At 60.2% G+C, this 21,335-nt stretch overlaps 1 protein-coding gene across 6 annotated transcripts in view; it reads left to right on the top strand.

The window, feature by feature from the left end:
* BRD1 (bromodomain containing 1) overlaps nt 1–15,304 on the top strand; it is a 32,221-nt gene extending 16,917 nt beyond the window's left edge. The window contains exons 6-13 of one of the 6 annotated variants that reach the window (XR_003791152.1): nt 460–720; nt 5,432–5,739; nt 5,822–5,926; nt 11,807–11,942; nt 12,352–12,479; nt 12,796–12,905; nt 13,092–13,246; nt 13,889–15,304. Coding sequence is in view for 4 of the 6 variants with exons in the window: in XM_029205734.1 (XP_029061567.1) it covers nt 460–720; nt 5,432–5,926; nt 11,807–11,942; nt 12,352–12,479; nt 12,796–12,905; nt 13,092–13,246; nt 13,889–14,072 (1,469 nt within the window). In the remaining 2 variants the exon portion in view is untranslated. Of the gene's footprint in view, nt 1–459; nt 721–5,431; nt 5,927–11,806; nt 11,943–12,307; nt 12,480–12,795; nt 12,906–13,091; nt 13,247–13,888 lie in introns of those variants that run through there. The other 5 variants (XM_029205736.1, XM_029205734.1, XR_003791151.1 and 2 more) reach the window with 5 other exon arrangements.
* Nucleotides 15,305–21,335: the final 6,031 nt, after the last annotated feature.

Raw genomic sequence — 21,335 nt, 5'->3', positions numbered from 1 at the left:
GTAGACTCGTTTTGTTTCTTGCCCGCTTCTCACTGATTTAAGATAATCTGTGCTTTATGAATTTTGGTGTTTGGCTGAAATGGAAATTGCTAGCGGTTTTTGTAGTAAATGTGCCCCAAACTCCAAATTATCTGTGAATTTTGCAGCCCAGTTTTAGAAAAGCCAGACGGCAGCCTGGGCCCGAGACTTGAGGTCAGACACCAGTCGCGATGCGCAGACGCCCCACGCTGGCGCCCTCGGGGAGTCCACACCTCCCTTGGGCCCTTTCTCGGAGTCCTCGCTCGGCCTGGGCGGCTGGCCTCAGCAGGAGGGCTCGGCGTCCCTGGGCGCCGCCCCTGCTCCTGTGTACGCCCCTGGCGGCGGCCCTCGTGGGCGCCACGCGCAGATGGGGGCCCGGGGCTCCCCGGCGGGGCCGGCCGGGTGGTCTGAGGCTTCTGATGGCCGTGCCTCTGCTTCCAGTGGACAGGTTGCTGAGCCCGGCCAGTAGGGCCCACATGGTCCTGGAGGAGCAGCTGCGGGAGCTGCTGGACATGCTGGACCTCACGTGCTCCATGAAGTCCAGCGGGTCGCGGAGCAAGCGGGCCAAGTTGCTGAAGAAGGAGATCGCCGCTCTTCGGAGCCAGCTGAGCCAGCAGCACAGCCAGCCCCCGGCCGCCGAGTCAGGTACTGCAGGCTTTGAAGAGGACGGTGCTCAGCTGGGGCAGGAGACCGGGGAGGAAGGTAAGCACGCTCGGGGGCGCGGGCCAGGAGTGCTCGGAAACCTCCGGGCACACGCCGGGCCGTCCGTGCCGTCTGCGCCGCGTTTGGGCACTAACGAGAGTCTGGGGCGTGGAATGAGACTTTTTTCTCAGCTTGGTTCCGGAAAACTATTTCAGGAGCACCGTCTATGTCGTCCGCAGCCTTGCCAGGGTGGTTGGAGAGTGACGGGGGGCATGACTGTGTGTCGGGTCAGGAGAGTGGAGCAGAGTCGTTGCACCGGGTGCCTGGTGACCTGCGCGGGGTGCGCTCAGCCCTCACTGGCTCGCTTCTGGGAGGGCGGAGGGCCTGGGGGGTGCGAAGGTCCCTCCCGTGCTCCGTCGTGGGCCGAGCGTGTGGGGCACAGGGCTGGGCCGGACGCACGCCCAGAGGAGCCCCCTCCCTGGCAGGACGGGCCGTGGACGCCAGTTCAGCCTGGGCTCTGGGAGGTGACCTCCGGGGGCTGGAGCTCTAGGGCGGGCCGAGGGCCCCCCCTCATGCTCTCCTTGCCTCACCTGAGGGTCAGCGCGTTTCAGGCAGCGACACAGGCCGTGGAGTCAGACTCCCTGCCAACACAGCAGTTGGCAGCTGTTTTAGGGTCTTCCTGATTTTTTTCCCCACCGCGTCCAGATAAGAATAACAAAGACGTTGATCAAACCAGACGCCAAGTTGTTCTACAGCTTATCTTCTTAAAAGAGCTGTGGTGTGCTGCGGACGGGTGCCAGCCTTGCGGGCCTGCAGCGTCCTGGCAGTGGCCGCGTGTGCCTCTGCATGGGCGCCCGTGGGCTGGCGCTGGGCCTCCCCCTGGCGGAGCAGTGTCCTGCGTGTCCCCCTCCTGTATTATCCAGTTGCCTGAGGCAGCAGTGGGGCAGGAAGGACCTGGAACCCTGAGCTCTCTCTTCCCTTAGAGAGCGACCCTGAGTCGCTCCTGCAGACTTTTCCTCGCGATGGCCTCTCTGTGTGCATGGCTGCGCTGTCAGCTGCAGGCTCTGCAGCTTCTCCTGGGTTCTGGGAGTTACGTTAGGTCCGTAGAGTCTGGGGGAGCCTCCCTGCCACCACCTGCGCCGGCCCTGCCTCTTGGGGTTCTGGTTCTGAGGAGCTCTTGCCCAAGGGGACCTTCGACAGCCGGGCCTACCTGGGTTCCCGGGCTGTGCCCTCTTCTGTGCCTTCAGGGGTCCTCGGGGTGCAGCGTGGGCCTGGAGCGTGGGTTCCGGCATGGGCACCTGCTTGCCTGCCAGCTGGCCCCTTCCCGCTGCCTGAGCTGCCCCTCCGGCTGAGGGCATGCGTTTCTCTTCTTGTGCAAAAGAGTGGGTTGGGGGGAGAATGTGTCGACAGGTTGGTCCGCCATCAGCTTCTGAGCTCTCCTGCTGGGCGGGCGTCCCCGGCGGCCCCTCTCGCTGTTCCGTGGGGCTGGCCCACATCGGAGGAAGCAGGTGGAGGCGCGGCAGATGTGAGCAGGGAGGCCTGGAGCCGTGCTGGTTAGGAGCGACACGTGGAAGGAGAGGTGTGGGTGGAGAGGAGAAACAGCCGGGCTTGTCAGGGAGGGTGGGGGGGCGCCCCCCGTGAAGAAGCGGCATGGCCTCCAGACATTGGGGCTGGGGTCGTGTGGATGACACAGAGGTTGGCGGAGGCGGCGGAAGCAGCCGTTTGTGAGCGAGTGTAGAAACGTGTACTTGGGATCACCGTCCCGGGGCAAAACTCAAGAATCTTCTGAAAGACTCAGGACCACAATATCAATCCGTCACGCTTGAAAGAGTGGTGATTTCTCAACATCAAATGCGGTCTTAGTTGTGATTTAATGTTCACGGGTTTCCGTTGGAAACCCGAGCAGGGAGGAGACGCTGGCGTCAGGCGCCAGGCAGGGGCGGCGGGCGTGGGGCTCCGCGCACCTTGGGGCGGGCGCCCGCGGACTCTGCCCGCGGTCTGTGCGGTGCTGGTCTGGGGCTGTCAGCCGGGGAGCCTCGTGCCCGGGTCGTCGGTTTCACACACGGTGAGGTTTCCGTCGAGCGGCGGGGGGGGGGGGGGGGGGCAGGGCAGTGAGGACGGCGTGGCCGAGGCCGTGGGCCTGGGTCGCTGAGGGGCCTCTGTCTCTAGCTGTCGGGGCTTCGGTCCAGTGTCGGGTTCGAGCCCTGTCTCCGCTGTTTTAAGACTGCGCCCGTCTCTTTCCCTGGAGGCTCCAGAGGGGCTGCCAGGGTCAGCTGGAGGCTGGACGGTGCAGTCATGCTCGAGTGAGGACAGGGGCCCCTGACTCGGGAGGGTCGGTGGCACGGCGTCCAGACAGGTGCCTCGCTGGGTCCCCAGGCCGTTTGTGGCTTTGGTTTGGAAGCGTCTCTTGGGCGGGTTGGCGCCACGGGTGTGGACGGTGGAGAAGCTGCCCTGCAGACGCCCCGAAGCAGTGGGGCAGGTGGGGTGCCCCGAGTGGAGCCGCCGGGCTGTTCTGTGTGTGATGAGCTCCTGTGAACAGGATTTCAGGTGCTCTGCATTCTTCGTTTATGCCACGAACAAAGAGCGTTGGTTCTGGAAGTTAATCGAGCGTTTTTCACGAGCGTTTAAGCGGCGTGTGACTGTTCGCAGCCAGTGACTGTACAGGGACTTGCGCTCTCGTGTCGGCTCCGTGTGCACCCCCCATGGCCCCCCCAGGGCCCTGCTTGGACCTGCTCTGAGCGTGGCGAGCGCGGCAGGGTCATTGGTCACTGTGCTGTCTGTCCTTGTCTGACGGACGAGGGCACGGAGGCTTGGGGCCAGTGGCCTGCGAGGGTCCCGCAGCTGGTGGTGGGGGTGGTTTGCACCGGGTCACCTGAGCAGCTTCTGTCCTTGACGCCCACTCTGCATCTGCGCGGCCCCCAGAGGCCTGGGACATGCCTCTGTGAGCCGCCCCGGCAGACTGCAGGGCCCTGTGCCGTAGCGTAGCCTTCAGGGAGGGGGAGGGTCGGGTGGCCCCTCTGAAGAGCCCCCCCGTTCCCCGCGGCTGGCACAGGCTGGGTGTGGGCGCAGTCCGCCGTGGACCATGTGGTCCCGGGCCTCGTGTGCGGGCGGCCAGGGCCGTGGGCGCCTGCCCCAGCAGGAGCGGCCAAGCCTGGGGGTGGGGCCTGAGGTCGCCTAGCCCGCTTGCTGAGTGGGGGGGGCCTGGCGGGGGCGGCACTGCCACCCCTGCGTCCCCCTGCCTGCCGAGGCTGCGGCAGGTGCTGACACCTTGGTGTCAGGTCAGCACGAGAGCCCCTGTGGGTCTGGGGGCGGGTGCGGGAAAGGGAGGGAGGAGGGCCCCGCCCCTGGGAAGATGCCCTTGGCGTTCCTAGTGAGTGACAGGAAGCCTCTCAGCGGTCACTCTGCATGTCCCTAGTTCCCACCTGGTCAGTGTTCCCCACGTGGTCACGAGCAGCGGGCGGGGGAGGTTCCTCACCAGCCTCGCGACGGCAGTGGGCCTCAGGCCCTAGCGTTTGCACACATGCGCGAGATGAGTCAGTGTCTGCTTCTGAAAGCTTCTAACAGCTTTTGGTCCAGGAGAGGCTCTCTGCTCATTTTCTGAGTCGCTGTCACGTGCTTTAACAGGCTTTGAGTGGCGTTTGAAAGCGAAGGCCCCTCTGGGGCAGAGCCTGACCACAGCTGCCTGGGCAGAGCGCTCCTGCAGTTCCGTGCCACCCTCCTGGGCTCCGAGCCTGGCTGGCTCTCCTCACCATAAGTTGGGAGAATTCTCGAAACATTTGCTCAGAGACGTAAACGAACCTTAGAAGTTGTGTAGCTTTTCATTTTCAGAATGACTTTGGATTTAAAATATTAACCTTATGTGTTCTAGACGGTTTTGGGGAGATGTGCAGGTTTCATAAAATAGAAACGGTACTTTGTGATGATACGTACTACTTAGTGTCCTTCTGGTTTTATGTCATACATCCTGAAGCCAGTATCAGCCTTGCCTGGAGAGAAACCTCGGTGGCTTTTATCCCAGAGGGTGTGCCCGCCCCGGCCAGCCCCGTCCTCCCTGGAGAGGCTTCTCCGGCCTCTCGGGGCCCGGGGCTGACAGGCTGGCTCTCAGGCGTCTTATTTCCATGTTAGTAACTTTTAAAGCCTTTTTCTTAAGAGGTTAAAACAGTCTTTGTCCAGAGGTTGTGTTTTTATATTTAAAGTCAGACTTAGAAGAAAGAACTTAGGTTGTAATGTCTCTGGAGGTGGCACAGAAGTTAGTGTATCTGAGAACAGAGTGGGAAGTGTTCCTGCTCTCCTGGATCGTTCGCAGCCACTCACCACTCCCTGGTTTTGACACGACTTAGAGTGCCCTGGTCAGAAGTCAGGTCTACGTGCTGTTTCCTCTGTCTCCTAACCTTGTGGACCAGGTCAGGACTGTGGGAATGCCCGCTTAGAGCCCCTTAGTTACGTGAAATATTTTTCTTCCTCAAGGTAAGTGGATGTTGATTGCAGAAACTGTCATGAACTCGAATGATGACTTGATGCTGGCGCACGTGCGGTGGTCTTCAGGGTTGTCTTCAGAGGGTAACTCTGGACACCTGGGCGCCAGGCGCCGCGGCCTCGGTGTTAGGGAAGCGCACACAGGGTAACCCGCGGCTGCTTGCAGACAGTTATGTGTGATGCTGTGTTTCCTTAATTGAATTAGTATTTTGGTGGATTCACATTTATAGTAAGTTTTATAATAGATTTTATAATTATCAGTTTTCAAAAATCACTTTATTTATAATTTTTTCAGGAGATAAATCTCCCCCTAAACTTGAACCATCAGATGCATTACCTCTTCCTTCAAACTCGGAGACTAATTCAGAACCACCAACCCTCAAACCAGTAGAACTCAACCCAGAGCAGAGTAAACTATTCAAAAGAGTCACATTTGGTAATGAATCACATAGCACTTGCACTCAGAGCGCACTGGTAATCGGACACCCTCCAGAGCCCACCCTCGCCAGTAGTGGCGATGCGCCGGCGGCGGCCTCCGCGGTGGCGGAGCCATCAAGCGATGTAAACAGACGCACTTCTGTCCTCTTCTGCAAATCGAAAAGTGTAAGCCCCCCAAAGTCTGCCAAGAACACTGAGACCCAGCCAACTTCTCCTCAGCTAGGGACCAAAACCTTTTTGTCTGTAGTCCTTCCGAGGTTGGAGACTCTTCTGCAGCCAAGAAAAAGGTCGCGAAGCACCTGCGGCGACTCCGAGGTGGAGGAGGGGTCCCCGGGAAAGCGCCTGGACACAGGTAAATGCCGCGCCGGCCGCGTTCTGTCTCGGGGCGGGGTGGGAGTGGGGGGCGGGGGTGGGGGGGTGGGGTGTGCCAGCAGCTTCGGTGTTTTGCACTTTGTTGTCCACGTAAGAAGACAGATGGTGTTTTTCTTTGAGAAGCCCTGAATCATAAGTCTGAGGTGGCACCACCTTGGGGGGCCTGGGGGCTGGGGGCCCTGCTCGTCCCTCCCCTTGGAGAGTCTGGACCCAGGCCGGCTTCCGAGCGTGGCTGGTGCTTGGCTGTGCTGTCCGTGTGGGCGGGTCCAGGTGCAGCAGGTGACAGCGGGCGTCCCGCAGGCCTCCCTTCTGAGGCCCACAGGGTCTGGGCTAAATGCGGTGTGTCACCCACTTGCTTAAAGCGTACTTTGACATTTTCTCGCTGTCCTGTGTGGCTTGGTTGGTACACCCCACGATGGGTTATCTCCTGCTGAGATAACACTTGAAAGTTTCTCATTTACTACTAAGCTTTTATGGCTTAAGCTCGTCTAATTAACTCACCCAGACATCCCTGTGCTGGCGCTCCGTCAGGAATTTCCCTCCAGCTTTGTTTGCAGGAGGCACCTTCCTGCTCTTTCAGAGCCAGTTTCCAGCCTTCCCGCCGGGAGGCGAGGGGTGTCTGTGCTGGTCGCCTAGCCGGTTGCCATCCGCGCCCCTCCACGGCGGCGGGCCCGCGGGGCTGTCTCCTGGGGGCGGTCTGAGCTCCCTTTGGTCCCGGACGTGGACCAGAGCCGGCTCGTGTCTGCTGCTGCTCTGTCTGCCGCATCCAGACAGAGAAGTGCGTCTCCTCCTCCGGCGCTTGACTCAGTTTGAGCCACGGGTTCGTGGGGCCGGCTGGGTGCCTCGGTCCCGGGCGTCCACCCTGGAGGGGCGGGCGGCTGCAGCCCGGCGTGCGGGGAGGTGTGTCGCCTGGCTGGCTGTCCTTCCACAGTAAACTTTTGCACACGTGATTAGGGTTATTGAAACGTTACATTTTGTGCTTTTAGTTCGATGGATCAATATCAAGTTGGTGTTTTTTGATAATTTGTTAAAACTTTATTTCTGAGTGCTGCCAGCTGCTTGAGTGTGTCCAGGGTACAGATACAGTGGAGCCTGTGTCAGTGCTCGGGGCTCCTTAACTAGCCTGGGGCCTTTCTCGGCCGAATTTAGCGAAAGAGCCTCAGCTTGGTTTTCAAGCGCACTGGAGGGTCCCGGCATCTGCACCGGGAGGCGAGTCAGGGCGTTGTGTTCTGGTGCAGCGTGCGCAGGGCACTGCGGTCAGGGGTCCCTGGCGAAGCTGGTGTCCGGGGGGGTGGGCTGCCAGGCCCCGACGTGGCCCTCGCCGCCCGGCCGTTCTTCTGGAACCGTTGCCCCCCCCCCCGCCGTGGGCCTTCAACCGCCGGGCTTTCGGGGCCCTCTTGGACTCCCTCACCAAAGGTCCCTTGTAGAAAATCACGTCCGCTCCTTCCGGTTTCCGTGTGTAGAAAATCACGTCCGCTCCTTCCGGTTTCCGTGTGTAGGAAATCACGTCCGCTCCTTCCGGTTTCCGTGTGTAGAAAATCACGTCCGCTCCTTCCGGTTTCCGTGTGTAGAAAATCACGTCCGCTCCTTCCGGTTTCCGCGGCTGAGCCGAGGATCTTGCAGGTGTTCAGTGGTCATGGTTGAGGCCGGGGGTTTCCCGCAGGCTTTGCATGAGGGCCGGGGTGCGTCCGAGGTGTCGACCCCTACGGCCTGGCTCAGACGGAGCCCTTTGCTTCCCATTCCAGAACGGCGGTGCCTGCAGTGGTGTGCGGTGAGTCCTCAGGGTCAGCTCGACCCTCGGCTGGCCCGTCGCCCGGGCGTCTCGTGGGCTCCGCGGCCGGGTCCCTTGCCCCGAGCGGCAGTCTCTGCAGTCTCGGGACTTGGGGTATTCCGAACCTTCTGTTTTCCAAGGGTCCGTCTGCGTGCTCTGCCTCGTAGGGAGCCCGCGGGTGTCCACAGTGTGCTGCAAGGCCTCCAGGTTAGGGTGAACCCCGCCTTGTTCCTTCCGGGCACTCAGGCCTCTCCTCGGAAGCGCCCGCGGGCGGCGTCGGCACGCTGGCTGCTGCTCCTGGAGCCGTGCCGCCAGGCCCTGCGTGGTTTCCCGCCTTCCTTCTGTGACCGCTGGCTCGTGGGCCCCAGGCCAGGACACCGTGCTGCCCGTCTCCTCGCCTGAGATGCCTGCACGCGGCTCCCGTCGTGCGTGTGGCGGGTCGTGTGCGCTTGCGTCTGTCGCCGTGTCTGCAGGCTGCTCGGGCAGGAGGCTGCTCTGCGGGGCCTGCGCTCCGACTGAACGGCTTTTTCGCTGGCTTTCAGGTTCTCGTTTTAGCTACTTACTAACACGCTGGGTAGTTCACTTTTTGAATCCTAATTATTTTCTCTTATCTTGGACTGGAGTTCTGCTACGCGGTCATTTTGGAACGCAGAAGGATTCCTGCACCCTTGCGTTTCACCCAGTTCTTGTGGATGACATTAGAAGCATCCGTTCAGCCACCCTCCAAACACAAACAGCAGCCCTCGGAGGAGCCGTGCCCCCCCCCCCCGCCTCTCTGTAAGTCAGCCAGACGCCCGCAGGTGCCGGGGCCGGTGCCCGCCCTCCAGCTGTCTGGGACCTGGCTGGGATGTCGCTCGGCCTCCCTGTGGATAGGGTGACGATGCAGAAGGAAGCCTTGGGCCGAGGTGCCTGGAGAGCGTGCTGCGTCCACAGATGACTCGCGTGGATAGAGCTTCTGACCCGCCCTCGGCCGGCACAGGACCGGTCTGAGATGACCAGGGGCTCTGGGTTGGGCGCTGGGCTCGGGAAGGACTGTGCAGGCCACACACGGTGCCGGACCACGTGGCATCAGCCCCGTCTCCCCTCGCTGTCTGCTGTTAGCACCTCCTGGCTCCCGCCGGGCCCGCCCGCCCTCGCTTGTCTCTCCTCTGGCTCCTTCTCCCGCTCGTCCCGGGGCTCTCGGGGAGGCACAGTTCTGTTTCTGGTCGCCACGAGCGGATGTCTTGGCTGCGGGCCTGGGGGCGTCCCATGCTGGGCGTCCTGGCGAGCCTTGCACGCTGCTGCGTCTTCTTGGAGCCGGTCTGGGCAAAAGCAGGGTGTTGGGATCTTACTTGATGTGCTTCTGTGTTTTTATTGCAAAGTGGAAAAACGCATAAAAAATGCAATTCTGTTGCCAACAGTAAAAATAAAATCTTGGAGCCAAAATAACAGGCATGCCCCCTGCTCCGACAGGCTGGCTGCAGTCCCTGTGCCCACTGGCCCTGGCACTGTGTCGTGTGAGGGGATCCCTTGCGTCCACACCGTGTGGTGGCAGGGGGCGCAGCCGCTCCTGTCGCTGTGCCTCTTGCTGGGCTGCCGTCCAGGAGGTCTTCACTGCCCGGCGAGGGCGTGGCGGGGTGGACCTTGGGTGCCCGGCACACCTGTGGGAGCACCTGGAGGCTTCTTGCCACCCGGCAGGTGCGAGGCGTTCAGGATGGAGGTCGCTGCAGCCACTAACGACCCGCGTTTCGGGAGGCCTGGGGGCGCCTGGACGGCCTTGAGCTGCAGCTGGGCCGGGGCTCCCCGCTCGGCATGTCCTCCTTTGGGGCAGAGAAGGGAGTTTAGACTCCGGGGTGCCTCTTCTATCGCCCGAGGCGTCAGCCCTGATCCCCAGGGGCTCTGGGGGTGCAGCTCATGTCTAGGGGGCGTTGGCCGGTCCCTGAAGGCACTTTTCACCGGGCGCTAACCTGGCTCTCGGAGGCACTGCGGGGGCACCTGTGTCTGCCTGTGGTTCTGGGCCCACTTCTGTGCAGACCTGTGACCCTGCCTTACTGAGTGGCATTTCAGGTCCCTGCAGGTCTCTGGGTGGTGTGGGGTGGCTTGCGGAGGCTGGCCCTGCTCTGGCCACGCGGCCTCGTGCCCTTGGGCTTGTCTGCTGCTCAGTGCATGACACGGGGAAAACCATACGTGACTAGCTGGTCACCCTGGGGGCGTGTGTCCTCTTGTTTCCCAGCTGAGGACTCCCCACTTCTGGGTCTTCTCCCCTGGTGTCACTTGTCACTATGCGTGCCATGTGGGTGATGTCTGTGCCGCCTCCCGGGGACGACATGAGTGCAGGCTTGCTCGGTGCCCTGGAGCCGGGGCCGCTCTCCCCTCTCCTTTCTCCGCAGTCAGGAGGCCTGTTCTTCGTCTGACCTTCACCATGCGTGTCCTGTGACGGGCGCCCTGCCCTTCCTCTTGCCCTTCCTGGCTGCCGCCTCCTGCCTTGGGATGGGGGGGGTTGCGGATGGCAGGCCCCATGCACTGCTCGCCCCAGCTCTTCCCAGGCGCCGGGTACCTGTCACAGGTGGTGAGACTCCCCGTCACCTTCTAGGGTCCCTCTTCCTGCTCTGCCAGGACAGGCGGATGGGCAGCCTGCTTTGCCGGCGGGAGGTTGGGCGCAGGGGGAGGCTGTCCACGCTGGCTGTGCTTGGAGCAGCTTGGTGGCTGCGTGACCTTGACCCCTGGGCTGTCGCCACACGGTGCGTCTGGACCTGGCCCAGTGTCGGGTGCTGTCCTGGGCCCTCCCCGGGGGGTACAGGTGGGATCTTGTAGCAGCGCTGGTGTTGGGCTTGCGCCTGCGTGAGCGCGGCCCCTCCTGGTGGACCTGGGCCCCACGCGCTGGGACCACCAGAAGCGGCCGTGGTTCAGCCGCTCTGTTTCATGGGCCTGCCTTCCTGAGGTGGTTTGGTCCGAGTTCCGAAAATGAGTGCAGCACCCGTCACTGCCTGCAGGTACTACTTATAAATGTGAGTTAGGGTTGAAACGGAAACGCTGAGCTTCTCCTGTAGCCAGTGGTGTCAAGTCTGACGGAGATGGAGCAGGACGTCTGACTGGCTCGCTTAGGGAGAGTCGGGGGCTTCATTCTCCTCGGGCGCAGCAGAGCGCGCTCGGTTCCTGCATTTGTATTTGCCAGCGGCTGTCTGTCTAGGTTTGCTCACCTCCCTTTGTTCACAGGAAAGTAACGTGGAGCAGATGAGAACCCCTGTAATCTGGCTTAACTACTTCAAACATTTTTTGAAAAAATGGATTTAAAAAATTTTGAAGCACGAGGAGTGGGATTCTTTTCTGGGGAAAAAACACGCCTTCCCTGCAGCCGCCGCACCCAGAGGGGCCGGGCTGGGCCTGGCAGCGCTGGACACAGGCGGCAGCTCGCGGCCCCTTCTGACCTGGGGTGTCCTTCCTGCCTCCTGCTGGCGTCAGACTTTTCGGGGGCAGGATGTGTGGTTTGGCTTTGAGATTTGCCTCGATTAAAACACTTCGCAGGTGCTAAGGTGAAGCTGTTGGCTTGTTGGGCTGCTTGGGGGTTCTGGCCCCCTGGTGGCGCGTCCTCACCCGTGTGCCTTGGTGCTGCTGGTCTCGGTGGCGTCTGGACACAGGGCGCCCACGTGAGCGAGACGCTTATCTTGGATTTCAGGAGGTCGTGAGCGTTTTTGGGGGGTCCTGCTAGTGCTTTGTTTTGAAAGAAGGTTTTCCTTAGACATGGACGTGCTGATCCCCCAGAAGCCCGTGGCTCCCCTCCCCCCACCCCCCGGGCGCCCCCCCCTCCCCAGACTTGGGGCCTCTGTCGGCGGGCGTTGACCGTTCAGGAAGGAGTCGCGGGAGGCCCTCCTTGCCTTTGTGGGGCTTGTTTTTAAGAGCACCTTCTGGAGACCAGTGTGCCCTGACTTCGCCGTGGCTTGTCATCTCCGTTCGGTGCCCCCTGTGCCCCTGTCCCCGTGTTCTGAGCGTGCTGGGTGCTGGGGTGGGCAGGGCGCGATTGTCTGGCGTTGTCCCCGGTTTAGAGAGGGTGGTGGTGCGGGCACCTGCCGCGGGGAGCTGAGCTCAGGGCCGCGTGCACCTGTGTTGCAGGGCTCACCAATGGCTTTGGGGCCGCGAGGGGCGAGCAGGAGCTGGGCGGCGCCCCGGGGAGAACGGCCGCGCCCCGCCGCCGCTGCGCCTCCGAGTCCAGCGTCTCCTCCAGCAGCAGCCCGCTCTGCGACTCCAGGTGGGCCCCGCCCCGAGCTGCCCGCCCACCCTCCCTCCCTCCCTCCCTCCCTCCCTCGGGGGCAGTGTCTCTTCCGCAGTGATCTGCTTTGTAGAATTTCACCAGAAGTGGGAAGGCAAACCCCATAGAAGTCTAACTTGAGTTACGTCTATACTTGGTGTTTTCCTGCTGAGTCTTGCCTTTACCAAGTTGGTGGCTGGGAATTCCCTGGTGGTCCAGTGGTTAGGACTCTCACTCCCGGGCCCGGGATTGATCCCTGGTCGGGGAATTAAGATCCCACACAGTGGGGCCCAAAAAAAAAAGGTGGCCAGCACGGCCCTGCCGTCTCCCTTCCCTCCTGACCCCTCCCCGCCTCCCTCGTGCAGGGCCCGCGGCCGGGCTCTGATGGGCCCCTCTTTCCCTCCTGAAGCTTTAGCGCGCCCCCGTGCGGCCGGGGCAAGCCCGCCCTGGTCCGCAGGCACACGCTGGAGGACCGCAGCGCGCTGATCTCCTGCATCGAGAACGGGAACTACGCCAAGGCAGCCCGGATCGCGGCCGGTGCGTCCACGCCCGCCACCGCCTTGTGCGCGGAGTGGGAGATGCTGGGGACCTGGGGGCCGGAGGCCTTAGAGCTGGGGGTGGGGTGGGGTGCAGGGCGACTCGGTGTCGCGGCTTGAGGGCGGGTGCGGAGGCCCTAAGCACCACTGTGGGCGCTGGGCCGGCCTTCTGCCTCCCCCGGGCTCTCGCGCCCTCAGGTCGGGGCGGTCGCACCCCCAAGACCCGTCTTGCCACCCTGGGGCGGCCTCAGCTGTGCAGCGTGTTGGGTCCCGGGGGCCCTGCCCTTCTGACTCCTTTCTCTCCCTCTTCTCCTCAGAAGTTGGTCAGAACAGCATGTGGATTTCAACTGACGCCGCGGCCTCCGTCCTCGAGCCCCTGAAGGTCGTGTGGGCCAAGTGCAGCGGCTACCCCTCGTACCCGGCCCTGGTGAGCCATGTGGCCGTGTCCCCGGGCCCTGGGGACAGGCGTCCTGTGACCACTTGCCGGGAGACGCACACGGGGGTGTCGGGGTGTGGGCGGAGTTCCTTGAGACCCCCCTCTCGTCGGGCCCTGGCCTGCTCCAGGGCACGGGGTGCGAGGGCTCCACCGCGACCCCGTGTCCTCCCTTGGCAGATCATCGACCCCAAGATGCCGCGTGTGCCTGGCCACCACAACGGGGTCACCATCCCGGCGCCGCCGCTGGACGTGCTGAAGGTCGGCGAGCACATGCAGACCAAGGCGGACGAAAAGCTCTTCCTCGTCCTGTTCTTCGACAACAAGAGAAGCTGGTGAGTGCCCGCCGGGCCCTGGGTGGGTCTGTGTGGTCCCGACGGGCCTCGCACGGGCTCCCAGACCCCTGTGCTCTGCCAGCGGATGCCCCTGCCTTGGCCCCCGACGGGCCGCGGTCCAGACCCTGACCTGAGTGCTCACGGGAACTGCCCCCCCGCCCTTCTGGCGCCAGGCTCGTCTGTCCTCTGCACTGTGGCCCTTTCTGTGCCCGAGGCTGCTCGGTGGGGAGCCGGCCGCAGTGTCCCGTGCGGCTCCATTGGGCTTGTGTGTCTTGCTGCCCCCTGACCCGGGCAACCCCCCTGCTGTGTTCCCTGTGGCTCAGTGGGTCTTCTGGACCCGTGGCCCTGCCCTCCACTCCTTGCCGTGTGAGTGCACGTGTCGTGCGTGTGTCTGTGCCCGTTGGCGCGTGTGCGTGCCCCTTGGTGGCCACTCAGGTATGGCGTGGACGGCCGAGGGCTGCAGCGGCCCCCCGGGAAGTGACGCTGAGTAGAGGAGGTGACCACTGATTTCCATGCTCGGGCGCTTTCCGAGATGCCACTTGGCCTGAAGTGCCCGACGGCGTGGAGGCTGGGTGTGTGTGCGGTGGCCGAGGGGCAGGTTGACACTGGCGCAGCCTCACAGTGCATTCTCTTCCTTCAAAGGCAGTGGCTCCCGAAGTCCAAGATGGTTCCCCTTGGCATTGACGAGACGATAGACAAGTTGAAGATGATGGAGGGGAGGAACTCCAGCATCCGGAAGGCGGTGAGGATCGCCTTCGACCGCGCCATGAACCACCTGAGCCGCGTGCACGGGGAGCCGGCCAGTGACCTCAGCGACATAGACTGACGCGGCTGTGGCCTTGTCCATAGTGTCGATATGCTGTACATACTGTATATTCACCACTTAACTTATTCTGATTTTTAGGTGTAGTTTAATTCTTTCTCCCAGGGAGGGGGAGGTTTTATTTCCCAGTTTTCTACGAAATCATCCCCGCCTGGGCGCTCTGTGAATGGCGTGGGCGCGTCCCCCGAGTGCAGCTCTGTGCCCCTCACGGGTCACTCCAGAGGGCGCTGCCAGCGTCGCTTCCTTTGATCTGTAGCTGTTTTTTTTTTTTTAAAGACTTTTGAATGTTTAATAATTTTGTAAATCAGGCTCTTTACACAGAGTACCACTTATTTAATAGATGGGATGTAAATTTACAATGACAAATGTGTATTTTAAGAAAGAAAATGACATTATTTTGAATGGTACTTTGTGGAAAGAGGTGGAGAATAAATTTATGCCGCGCGCATCACTTGCAAATCACCAAAAACACTCCGCCGCCCCCGTGAGGGCTGGGCAGGCGCCTCCTCTGGGCCTCGCCAGCCTCGACCACTCGCCAGCCTCCGCCTGTCCGCTCCAGCCTCCCACGGGTGTGCCTCCCAGCGGATTATTTATTGTAGAAAGTGTATCATTTGCTTTATAATGAGAGAGAAATTGGCAGAAGTATATTGATATGCATTTTTATACAGGCACATAAAAATTCAACTTGCTTCGGGAGCAGGATGTGTTGGTTGTTGTACAAATGACTCTGGCTGTGTTCTTTGATTTTGTAACTTGTAATCTTTTGTTTACAATGAGGGGCTTTCTGTAACTTGTTTTAATTTAGAACACTTTGGTAGCAATAGAAACTTTGGATACATTTTTGTATGGTACACGTGATGTATATAGAATTAGTACTTTATTTTTTATTTTTAAGAGGTAAAGCATTATGTTAGGGGAAAAGGTAGGGTGGGTTTCCAAAATGGCATTTTTTATATTAAAAAATAAAGTCAAGATTTGGACGGTGTGTCCCTTTCATTCCTACATCATTAGAATGCCGGGTGGGCGTGCAGCCTGGCGGCCGGGCCGGGGCTGGGGCGAGAGGGTCCCTGCAGCCGAGGCACGCGACACACCTTCATCTCAAAAAGTGTCACGGGATGTCATTATTTATTATTTTACCTAATCATATTTTTATTTTAAAATGGTAGTTTAAAATTTTTAAATGTTTTTTTTTCTTTTAAGTCTGCATCGTTTGTAACATCTCCATAGAAACTTGAAAATAAAACATCTTCCTTTGATAGTTTTGTCCCGTGTCTGACGGACGCTTTCTCTCTGCTGTGGTTCTGGGGTCCTCGAGGAAGGCCTGTTGGGGCCACGTCACCGCGGGCGAGGCCCCCGGCTGTGGTCGGAGAAGGGACGGGAGGGATGGAGGGACGGGGTCTTCACGCCGGAGCCTGGAGCTGCACCCGTGGCCTCCTCTGCCCCCACTGTCCCAAGTCACGGTCACGCCGAAGGGCGCGAGGGGCTGCCGCGGCCTGAGCTCTGCTGGCGGCGTCTGCTGGCGGCGTCCGCTGGCGCTGAGTCCTGCTGCTGTGGTTTCCACGGAGCCCCGCCATCCTGGCCGCCAGGGCCAGGACGTGTCCGGGCTCGTGGTGGGGCCTCCTGCGCGCTCAGCTCAGCCCCGCTGGAGCTGGCCCTTGCCGCCGCTCGGGCCCACTGGGCGGGCGTCCAGCCTGTCCCCGTTCCCCTGGGGCTTTGTGGTGTCAGCACCGAAGTCAGTGTCTCGGGAGCTCCTCACCCATACCTGGGGCCCCTGCCAGTCCGGGGCAGCCCCAAGGAGCCCCCGTCTCAGAAGCTCACTCGACCCAGCACTGGCCGTCCGACCCCACCCAGGGCGTGGCTGTGCCGCGGCCCCAACCCCGAGCAGGGGCCTGGCAGGTGGGGCTGAGGGCGCCCCGTGTCCTTAGCAGGACCTCCTGGGTCCCACTGCTCTCTTGGATCCAGCCCCGGGGGCCCTGGGGCTCCTGGCTGTGGCTTCCTTCTTTCTTGGAGGGCCTCTGGGCAGGTGGGCAGAAGTGGCAGCTTCAGAGCGCAGGGGGGTCTGTAAGGGCAGCTGGGGGCGAGGACCCAGTAGGGGCACTGGGGTGCCTCAGGCCGGAGCCCAGCCCCCCGGGAGGCGGGTGGTCTCTCCTCGAGACCTGCAGTTAGTCCCGTGTGACCCGCTGCCTGGGGCCCTGGCCCTGCAGACTTGAGGATGCAGGGCTGGGGACTCTGGGGGACACTGGGGTCTTGTGGTCTGAGCAGTGGGGCCCAAGCCTCCGGAGTGCCCACGTGGCAGGCCTGCGTGGCCCGGCATCTGGCTCCCAGCGCAGGGGCAGAGCTACAGCCCGGCGCTGGGGCGTTTCGTGTCCAAGGAGGCAGTGTGGACGGTGCTCATCGTGTGACCGGGGCTCCCGGCCCTGTCCCCCCAGGCAGGGCCCAACCACGCGGTGAGGCCTCCTCCCCAGTTCTGTGGGCGGCACTCAGGGTTTCCCCGAAGCAGACAGGGATCCTCACGTACCCCCAACAAGCCCTCTCTGGGGTCCCCCACCCCAGACGTGTCCTCTCGGTGTCCCCCTTCCAGGCGTGCTCTGCGGGTAGGGCAGACTCCCCACTCCTGGGCCAGGTGGGTTTGGCTTCTTGGGGGATGGGGGGCAGAGGTCTCCCCCAAACCCTTCCCCCCAAACCAGGGGCTGACCCCAGGCTGGGGAGGGACTGTCCACACACCCCTGCACCCCACAGACTTGTGGGGTCAGATCTTGCCACCCTTGCTCGGACCCCAGCCCCTCCTGGGACCCCCAGGGGAGCTCCCTTGCAGTGAGGTGAGGCCAGGAGACAAGATCAATGGGAAGTAACTGGGAGCATCACTTCCAGGAAATGTCCTCCATGTGGGAGGAGTTTCCTCCTGCTGGCTGGAATGTGGATGTGGTGGCTGGAACTGGAGCAGCCATTTTGGACCATGTGGAAAGCGGCAGAGCCACAGGCTTGATGGAGCTTGGGCCTTTGATGTAAGCACAGAGCTTTCCTGTTGTGAAATGCAATTCATATTTTATGGCAAGACAAAAAAAATTTAAACAATTTTTTTCTGCCCTTTGGCCCCCTCTCTCCCCCTTGCTGTGTATCTGCATGTTGCATCGACCACACCTTCCCCACTGGCAGAAATGCCTGCTCAACCATAAAGAGCAGTATTCTCCCAGCATCAACAAGACAACTCCTTAAAGATAAATTTCCTTCTCGATCTCCTAAGGGCCCGATGACGCTTAGATCGGGATTGTGTAAATTGTCAGTAATACGTCATTTGATGTACAGCCCTCTGTCTCAAAAACCTTATATAACTGTGCCTTGACTTCTAGTGGGTGGAACAGTTCTCAGAGCTTTCTGAGATGCTCTTCCCCAGGTTATAATCCTCAAATTTGGCTCGAATAAAATGTTCCATTTCTTTTGTAGATCGACCGACTAATTTTTCTTTATTTACTTTTAATTTAATTTAATTTTGGCTGCATTGTGTCTTAGTTGCGGCACGCAGGATCTTCACTGAGGCAGGCGGGATCTTTTCATTGTGGCGCGCGGGGCTCTTCGCGGTGATGCGCGGGCTTCTCTCTAGTTGCAGCGCGTGGGCTCCAGGTTGCGTGGGCTCTGCAGTTGTGGCACGTGGGCTCTCTTGTTGTGGCGCGCGACCTCAGTAGTTGTGGCGTGCGGGCTCAGTTGCCCCGCGGCATGTGGGATCTTAGTTCCCCGACCAGGGACCGAGCCTGCGTCCCTTGCATTGGCAGGCGGATTCTTATCCACTGCGCCACCAAGGAAGCCCTCGACTGATTAACTTTTTTGTCGACACTACCAGGCCTGAAGATTTTTTTATGTGATAGGAACATTACCTTTTAAAGCCACAGCTGTTTTCTTTAGAGCAGGTAAATCTCACATCGGTCAAAATGAAATCATTAAAATTCCAGAAAAAATCGTGGAGTGATTATTTATTACCATGGAGTGAAGATGATCTTTTAAAATATGACACAGCCTCCAGAAATCACAAAAGAAAGTATCAGCGTATTTAACAATGTAAACTTAGAAAGTTCGTGTGGGCGTGGTCAAAAACATCCCATCACTCACAAGGTCAAAAGACCGATTCGGAAGAATATTTGCAACTCAAACCACAGAAAGAGGGCTCATTTCCTTAAGAAATAAAAGTCCTACAAATCAGTTTTAAAAAGAGCACCAATAAGGATAGAAAAAAATGGGCCAACAATGGACTCATTTCCCAGAAAAGTGAATACAAATGATTCTAAACATATTAAAAAATGCTTCATTTCACTCATAGTAATAGAAATGCAAAGTAAAACTGCTCCCTAGAGGCCATTTTTAAATTGTCAGGTTGGCAAAGAAAACAAAACCACAGGAAATGTCCAAGGGAGGGGGATGAGCCTTCTCAGACGCTGCTGGTGGGTGAGCGGCTGAGCTGATCCCCCTGGGGAGGAATCCACACCAGTCCTCAGACTAACGCCCTTTAACCCAGTGCTTCTACCTCTGAGCATTTATCCTTCAGTTATATTCTCACCAGCGTGACATGACTCTGTCAGGTGGCAGCATTTCGGTAAAAGCAAAAGGTTAGAAACAACCTAAATGTCTGTCCACAGGGGATTGCCAAGATCAACGGAGACACGCCGCGTGGCGGAGTCCTCGGCAGCTGTTGCAAAGAGTGAGGAAGGGCTGTATGTACTGATGTGGAAAATCTTCGAAATAAAGCGTAAGAAGCAGAGCGGGGAAGAATGGGCAGGCTATGCCGCTGTTTGTGCCGAAGAGGGGACTTGCTTGCATCTGTGGGAACTGAGTGTGTCCAGAGCCAGGTGGCTGAGAGGGTCCCTCCAAGTGAGGCTGGCGGGGCCCAGCCTGGGGTCCCATGAAGGCTGTCGCGCAGCCGCGCCTGGTCTCCGTGTAAAAGGATGGGGATGCCGAATGGACAGACGTGCTCCCCTGGATGGCTGGGCAGCAGGGGCTGCAGGGAATCGGCCTCGGGTCGGGGGACACTGGGATGGCCCGGAGGGGCCTGGGCTGACTGGGTGGGTGGGGGGAACTCCTCGGGGCACATCATGTTGCCTCCTCTACTCTCCCATACCAGCTGTTTATAACCCAGACGCTCACTTTAAAAATGCATCATTTCAATAAAAAACTCGGCTGTGGTGTGGTCAAAACACTTGATTGCTGCTGAGTTACAGGGCTCAGCGTGGGCACAATTTCATGGTTATCTCCGCCAGTTCACACACGAGACTTGTATTTAAAAATAAATGCTTTGATATCCTGGTGGAGTTATTTTCTTTGGTCTTAAAAAGCAATATACACAAAGATATTGAAAATTTAAAATTCATCAGTGCTCTGAGACTCCATCTGTGGCTCTCCGAGACACAAGTGGTGATTTGTCAAGCTTGGGTGGGGGACTTGGCCCTTTGCTGCAGGTTTGGGGAGAAACTACAGAGAGAGGCTCCCTGGGAAATCCATCTGACTGCGACCAGGCACCTGGGAGGGCTGGGCTCCCGTTCCCAGGACAAAGAGTGATGCTTCAGGCCCCAAGCAGGAAGCGGGTGCCCCGGCTCCTGGCTGCCTGCTGGCTGGTGTGGACAGATACGGGGCCGTTATGCGCTTAAAATGTTCTTCTTGTCACTTTTAACGGGGTTCTGTTACCTTATTTCATTACAATACTTCTGTTGCACATGAAGAGCATCTCTTGTGGTACCAGCTCCCAACCTGAAGCCCCAGACGCGCCAGGCCCACATACCTCCCTCCACTTGGTCGACCAGAAGAGGCCCCCCAGGGTGGAGGGAGACAGAGGTCCGAGGTCTGTGGCTACGTCCAGGGTGGTGGGGGGACCCTGTGCAAAGGGCCCTGGGCCGGGGGAGGGGCTGGCGGGGGCGGGAGGCCCAGGCCCTCCTGCCGGTATTAACAAAACAGCCCAAGTGGGAAAGTGGCGCTGCACCCCTCCCCCTGCCCCTCCGCCTCCACGCTGGCTCTGTGACCCCCCGGCCTCCGTGACCTGTCCCTGCGGTGGGTGTGGGGTCTCCGTCGGGTGACGGACAAGGTCTGTGGACAGGCCGGTCCGTGCTGACCGCTCAGCCCCTAGAGTCAAGCCAGGAGTCGAGGCACCTCCGCACCGCGCTCGGCTCAGCAGGAGAAGCTGCCTGTCTCCCTCGAGGAGAGCATTTCTGGCCTTTAAGTGATGGTTTGATGAATAAATAATAGTCACATATAAACATAAATATATACGCACACCAGTGTTGACTGTGTGTGTGTGTGTGTGTGTGTGGGTGGGTGAACTTGAGCCTGGCGTCTGGGCTTCTGCTCAGCTCTGTCGGCAGGGCTGAGGCTACGGCCCTGGGGTGGCGACTGCAGGACGGACCTCTGCGCCCAGTTGGCACCGCTGGTGAGGGGCAGCCTGGCCCGTGGCTCCCGGGCAGTGGCGTCTTCCTGGCGTTTGCTGACGACTCTGCGCTCGGTGTGAAGCTTTCTGCACATAAATCACCATGTATGATGTGCTGGCCGTGCCTATTACAGCCGAGCATCCTTAGAGAAGCAGCAGATTTGTTTTAATTTATACGTAGCAGATGCTCCGACCTCGCTGGCTCACCTGGTGAATCGCGGCCTCTGTGCATATTAAACAGGCCGGAGCCAGGAAGGTGCTCCGAGCTGTGGGTGCGCCCGCCGGAGCTGGCCTCCCCGGGGCTGGGGGCTGCTGTGGACCCGGGGGCTTGGCACCGTGGGCTGGGGAGCAGCTGCTGGTTCCCTGCTTGGCTTCCCACCCCCGTTGGGAGCCTGACGTGTGCCTGTGCCCCAGGCCCCGGGTGCCCCCTGAGCAAGTCCTCCCCCACCGGGGCCTCCCCAGAGGGCTGCGAGCCCCACACCTGCCGCCCGCAGGGACGCCTGGCCAGGAGGGCTCCGCAGGGGAAGATGGACGGGCTCTGTGGACAGTGCAGGGAGGAGGGGGCCCTGGGGAGCCGGTGGCCCTCTGGGAGGGAGATGCGTCTGGCTTGTAGGCGCTAGGGGCCCCACCATGGTCCCCTCAGGCCTGCCACCAGACCTCCTCTGTCCTTCCCCCAGAGACAGACCTCACTGCACGTCCCCGGTCGGGCGCCGCTGGGCGTCAGCAGCCCTGCTGGGCGCCACCCAGCTGCCCCTCCACTCCTGCCTGCCAGCCATGCCCTCCCCATGTCCCTTCGCAGACCCCTGGACTGTGTGCCTGGCAGGGCCCCCTGGGGAAGCCTCACTGGCCTCCTTGCTTTGCCT

This window comes from Monodon monoceros, unplaced genomic scaffold (genome assembly GCF_005190385.1).
Source record: "Monodon monoceros isolate NGI ecotype Baffin Bay Population unplaced genomic scaffold, NGI_Narwhal_1 Super_Scaffold_6, whole genome shotgun sequence".
Taxonomy (NCBI): Eukaryota; Metazoa; Chordata; class Mammalia; order Artiodactyla; family Monodontidae; genus Monodon; species Monodon monoceros.
This window is presented reverse-complemented; position numbering and strand designations above follow the sequence as displayed.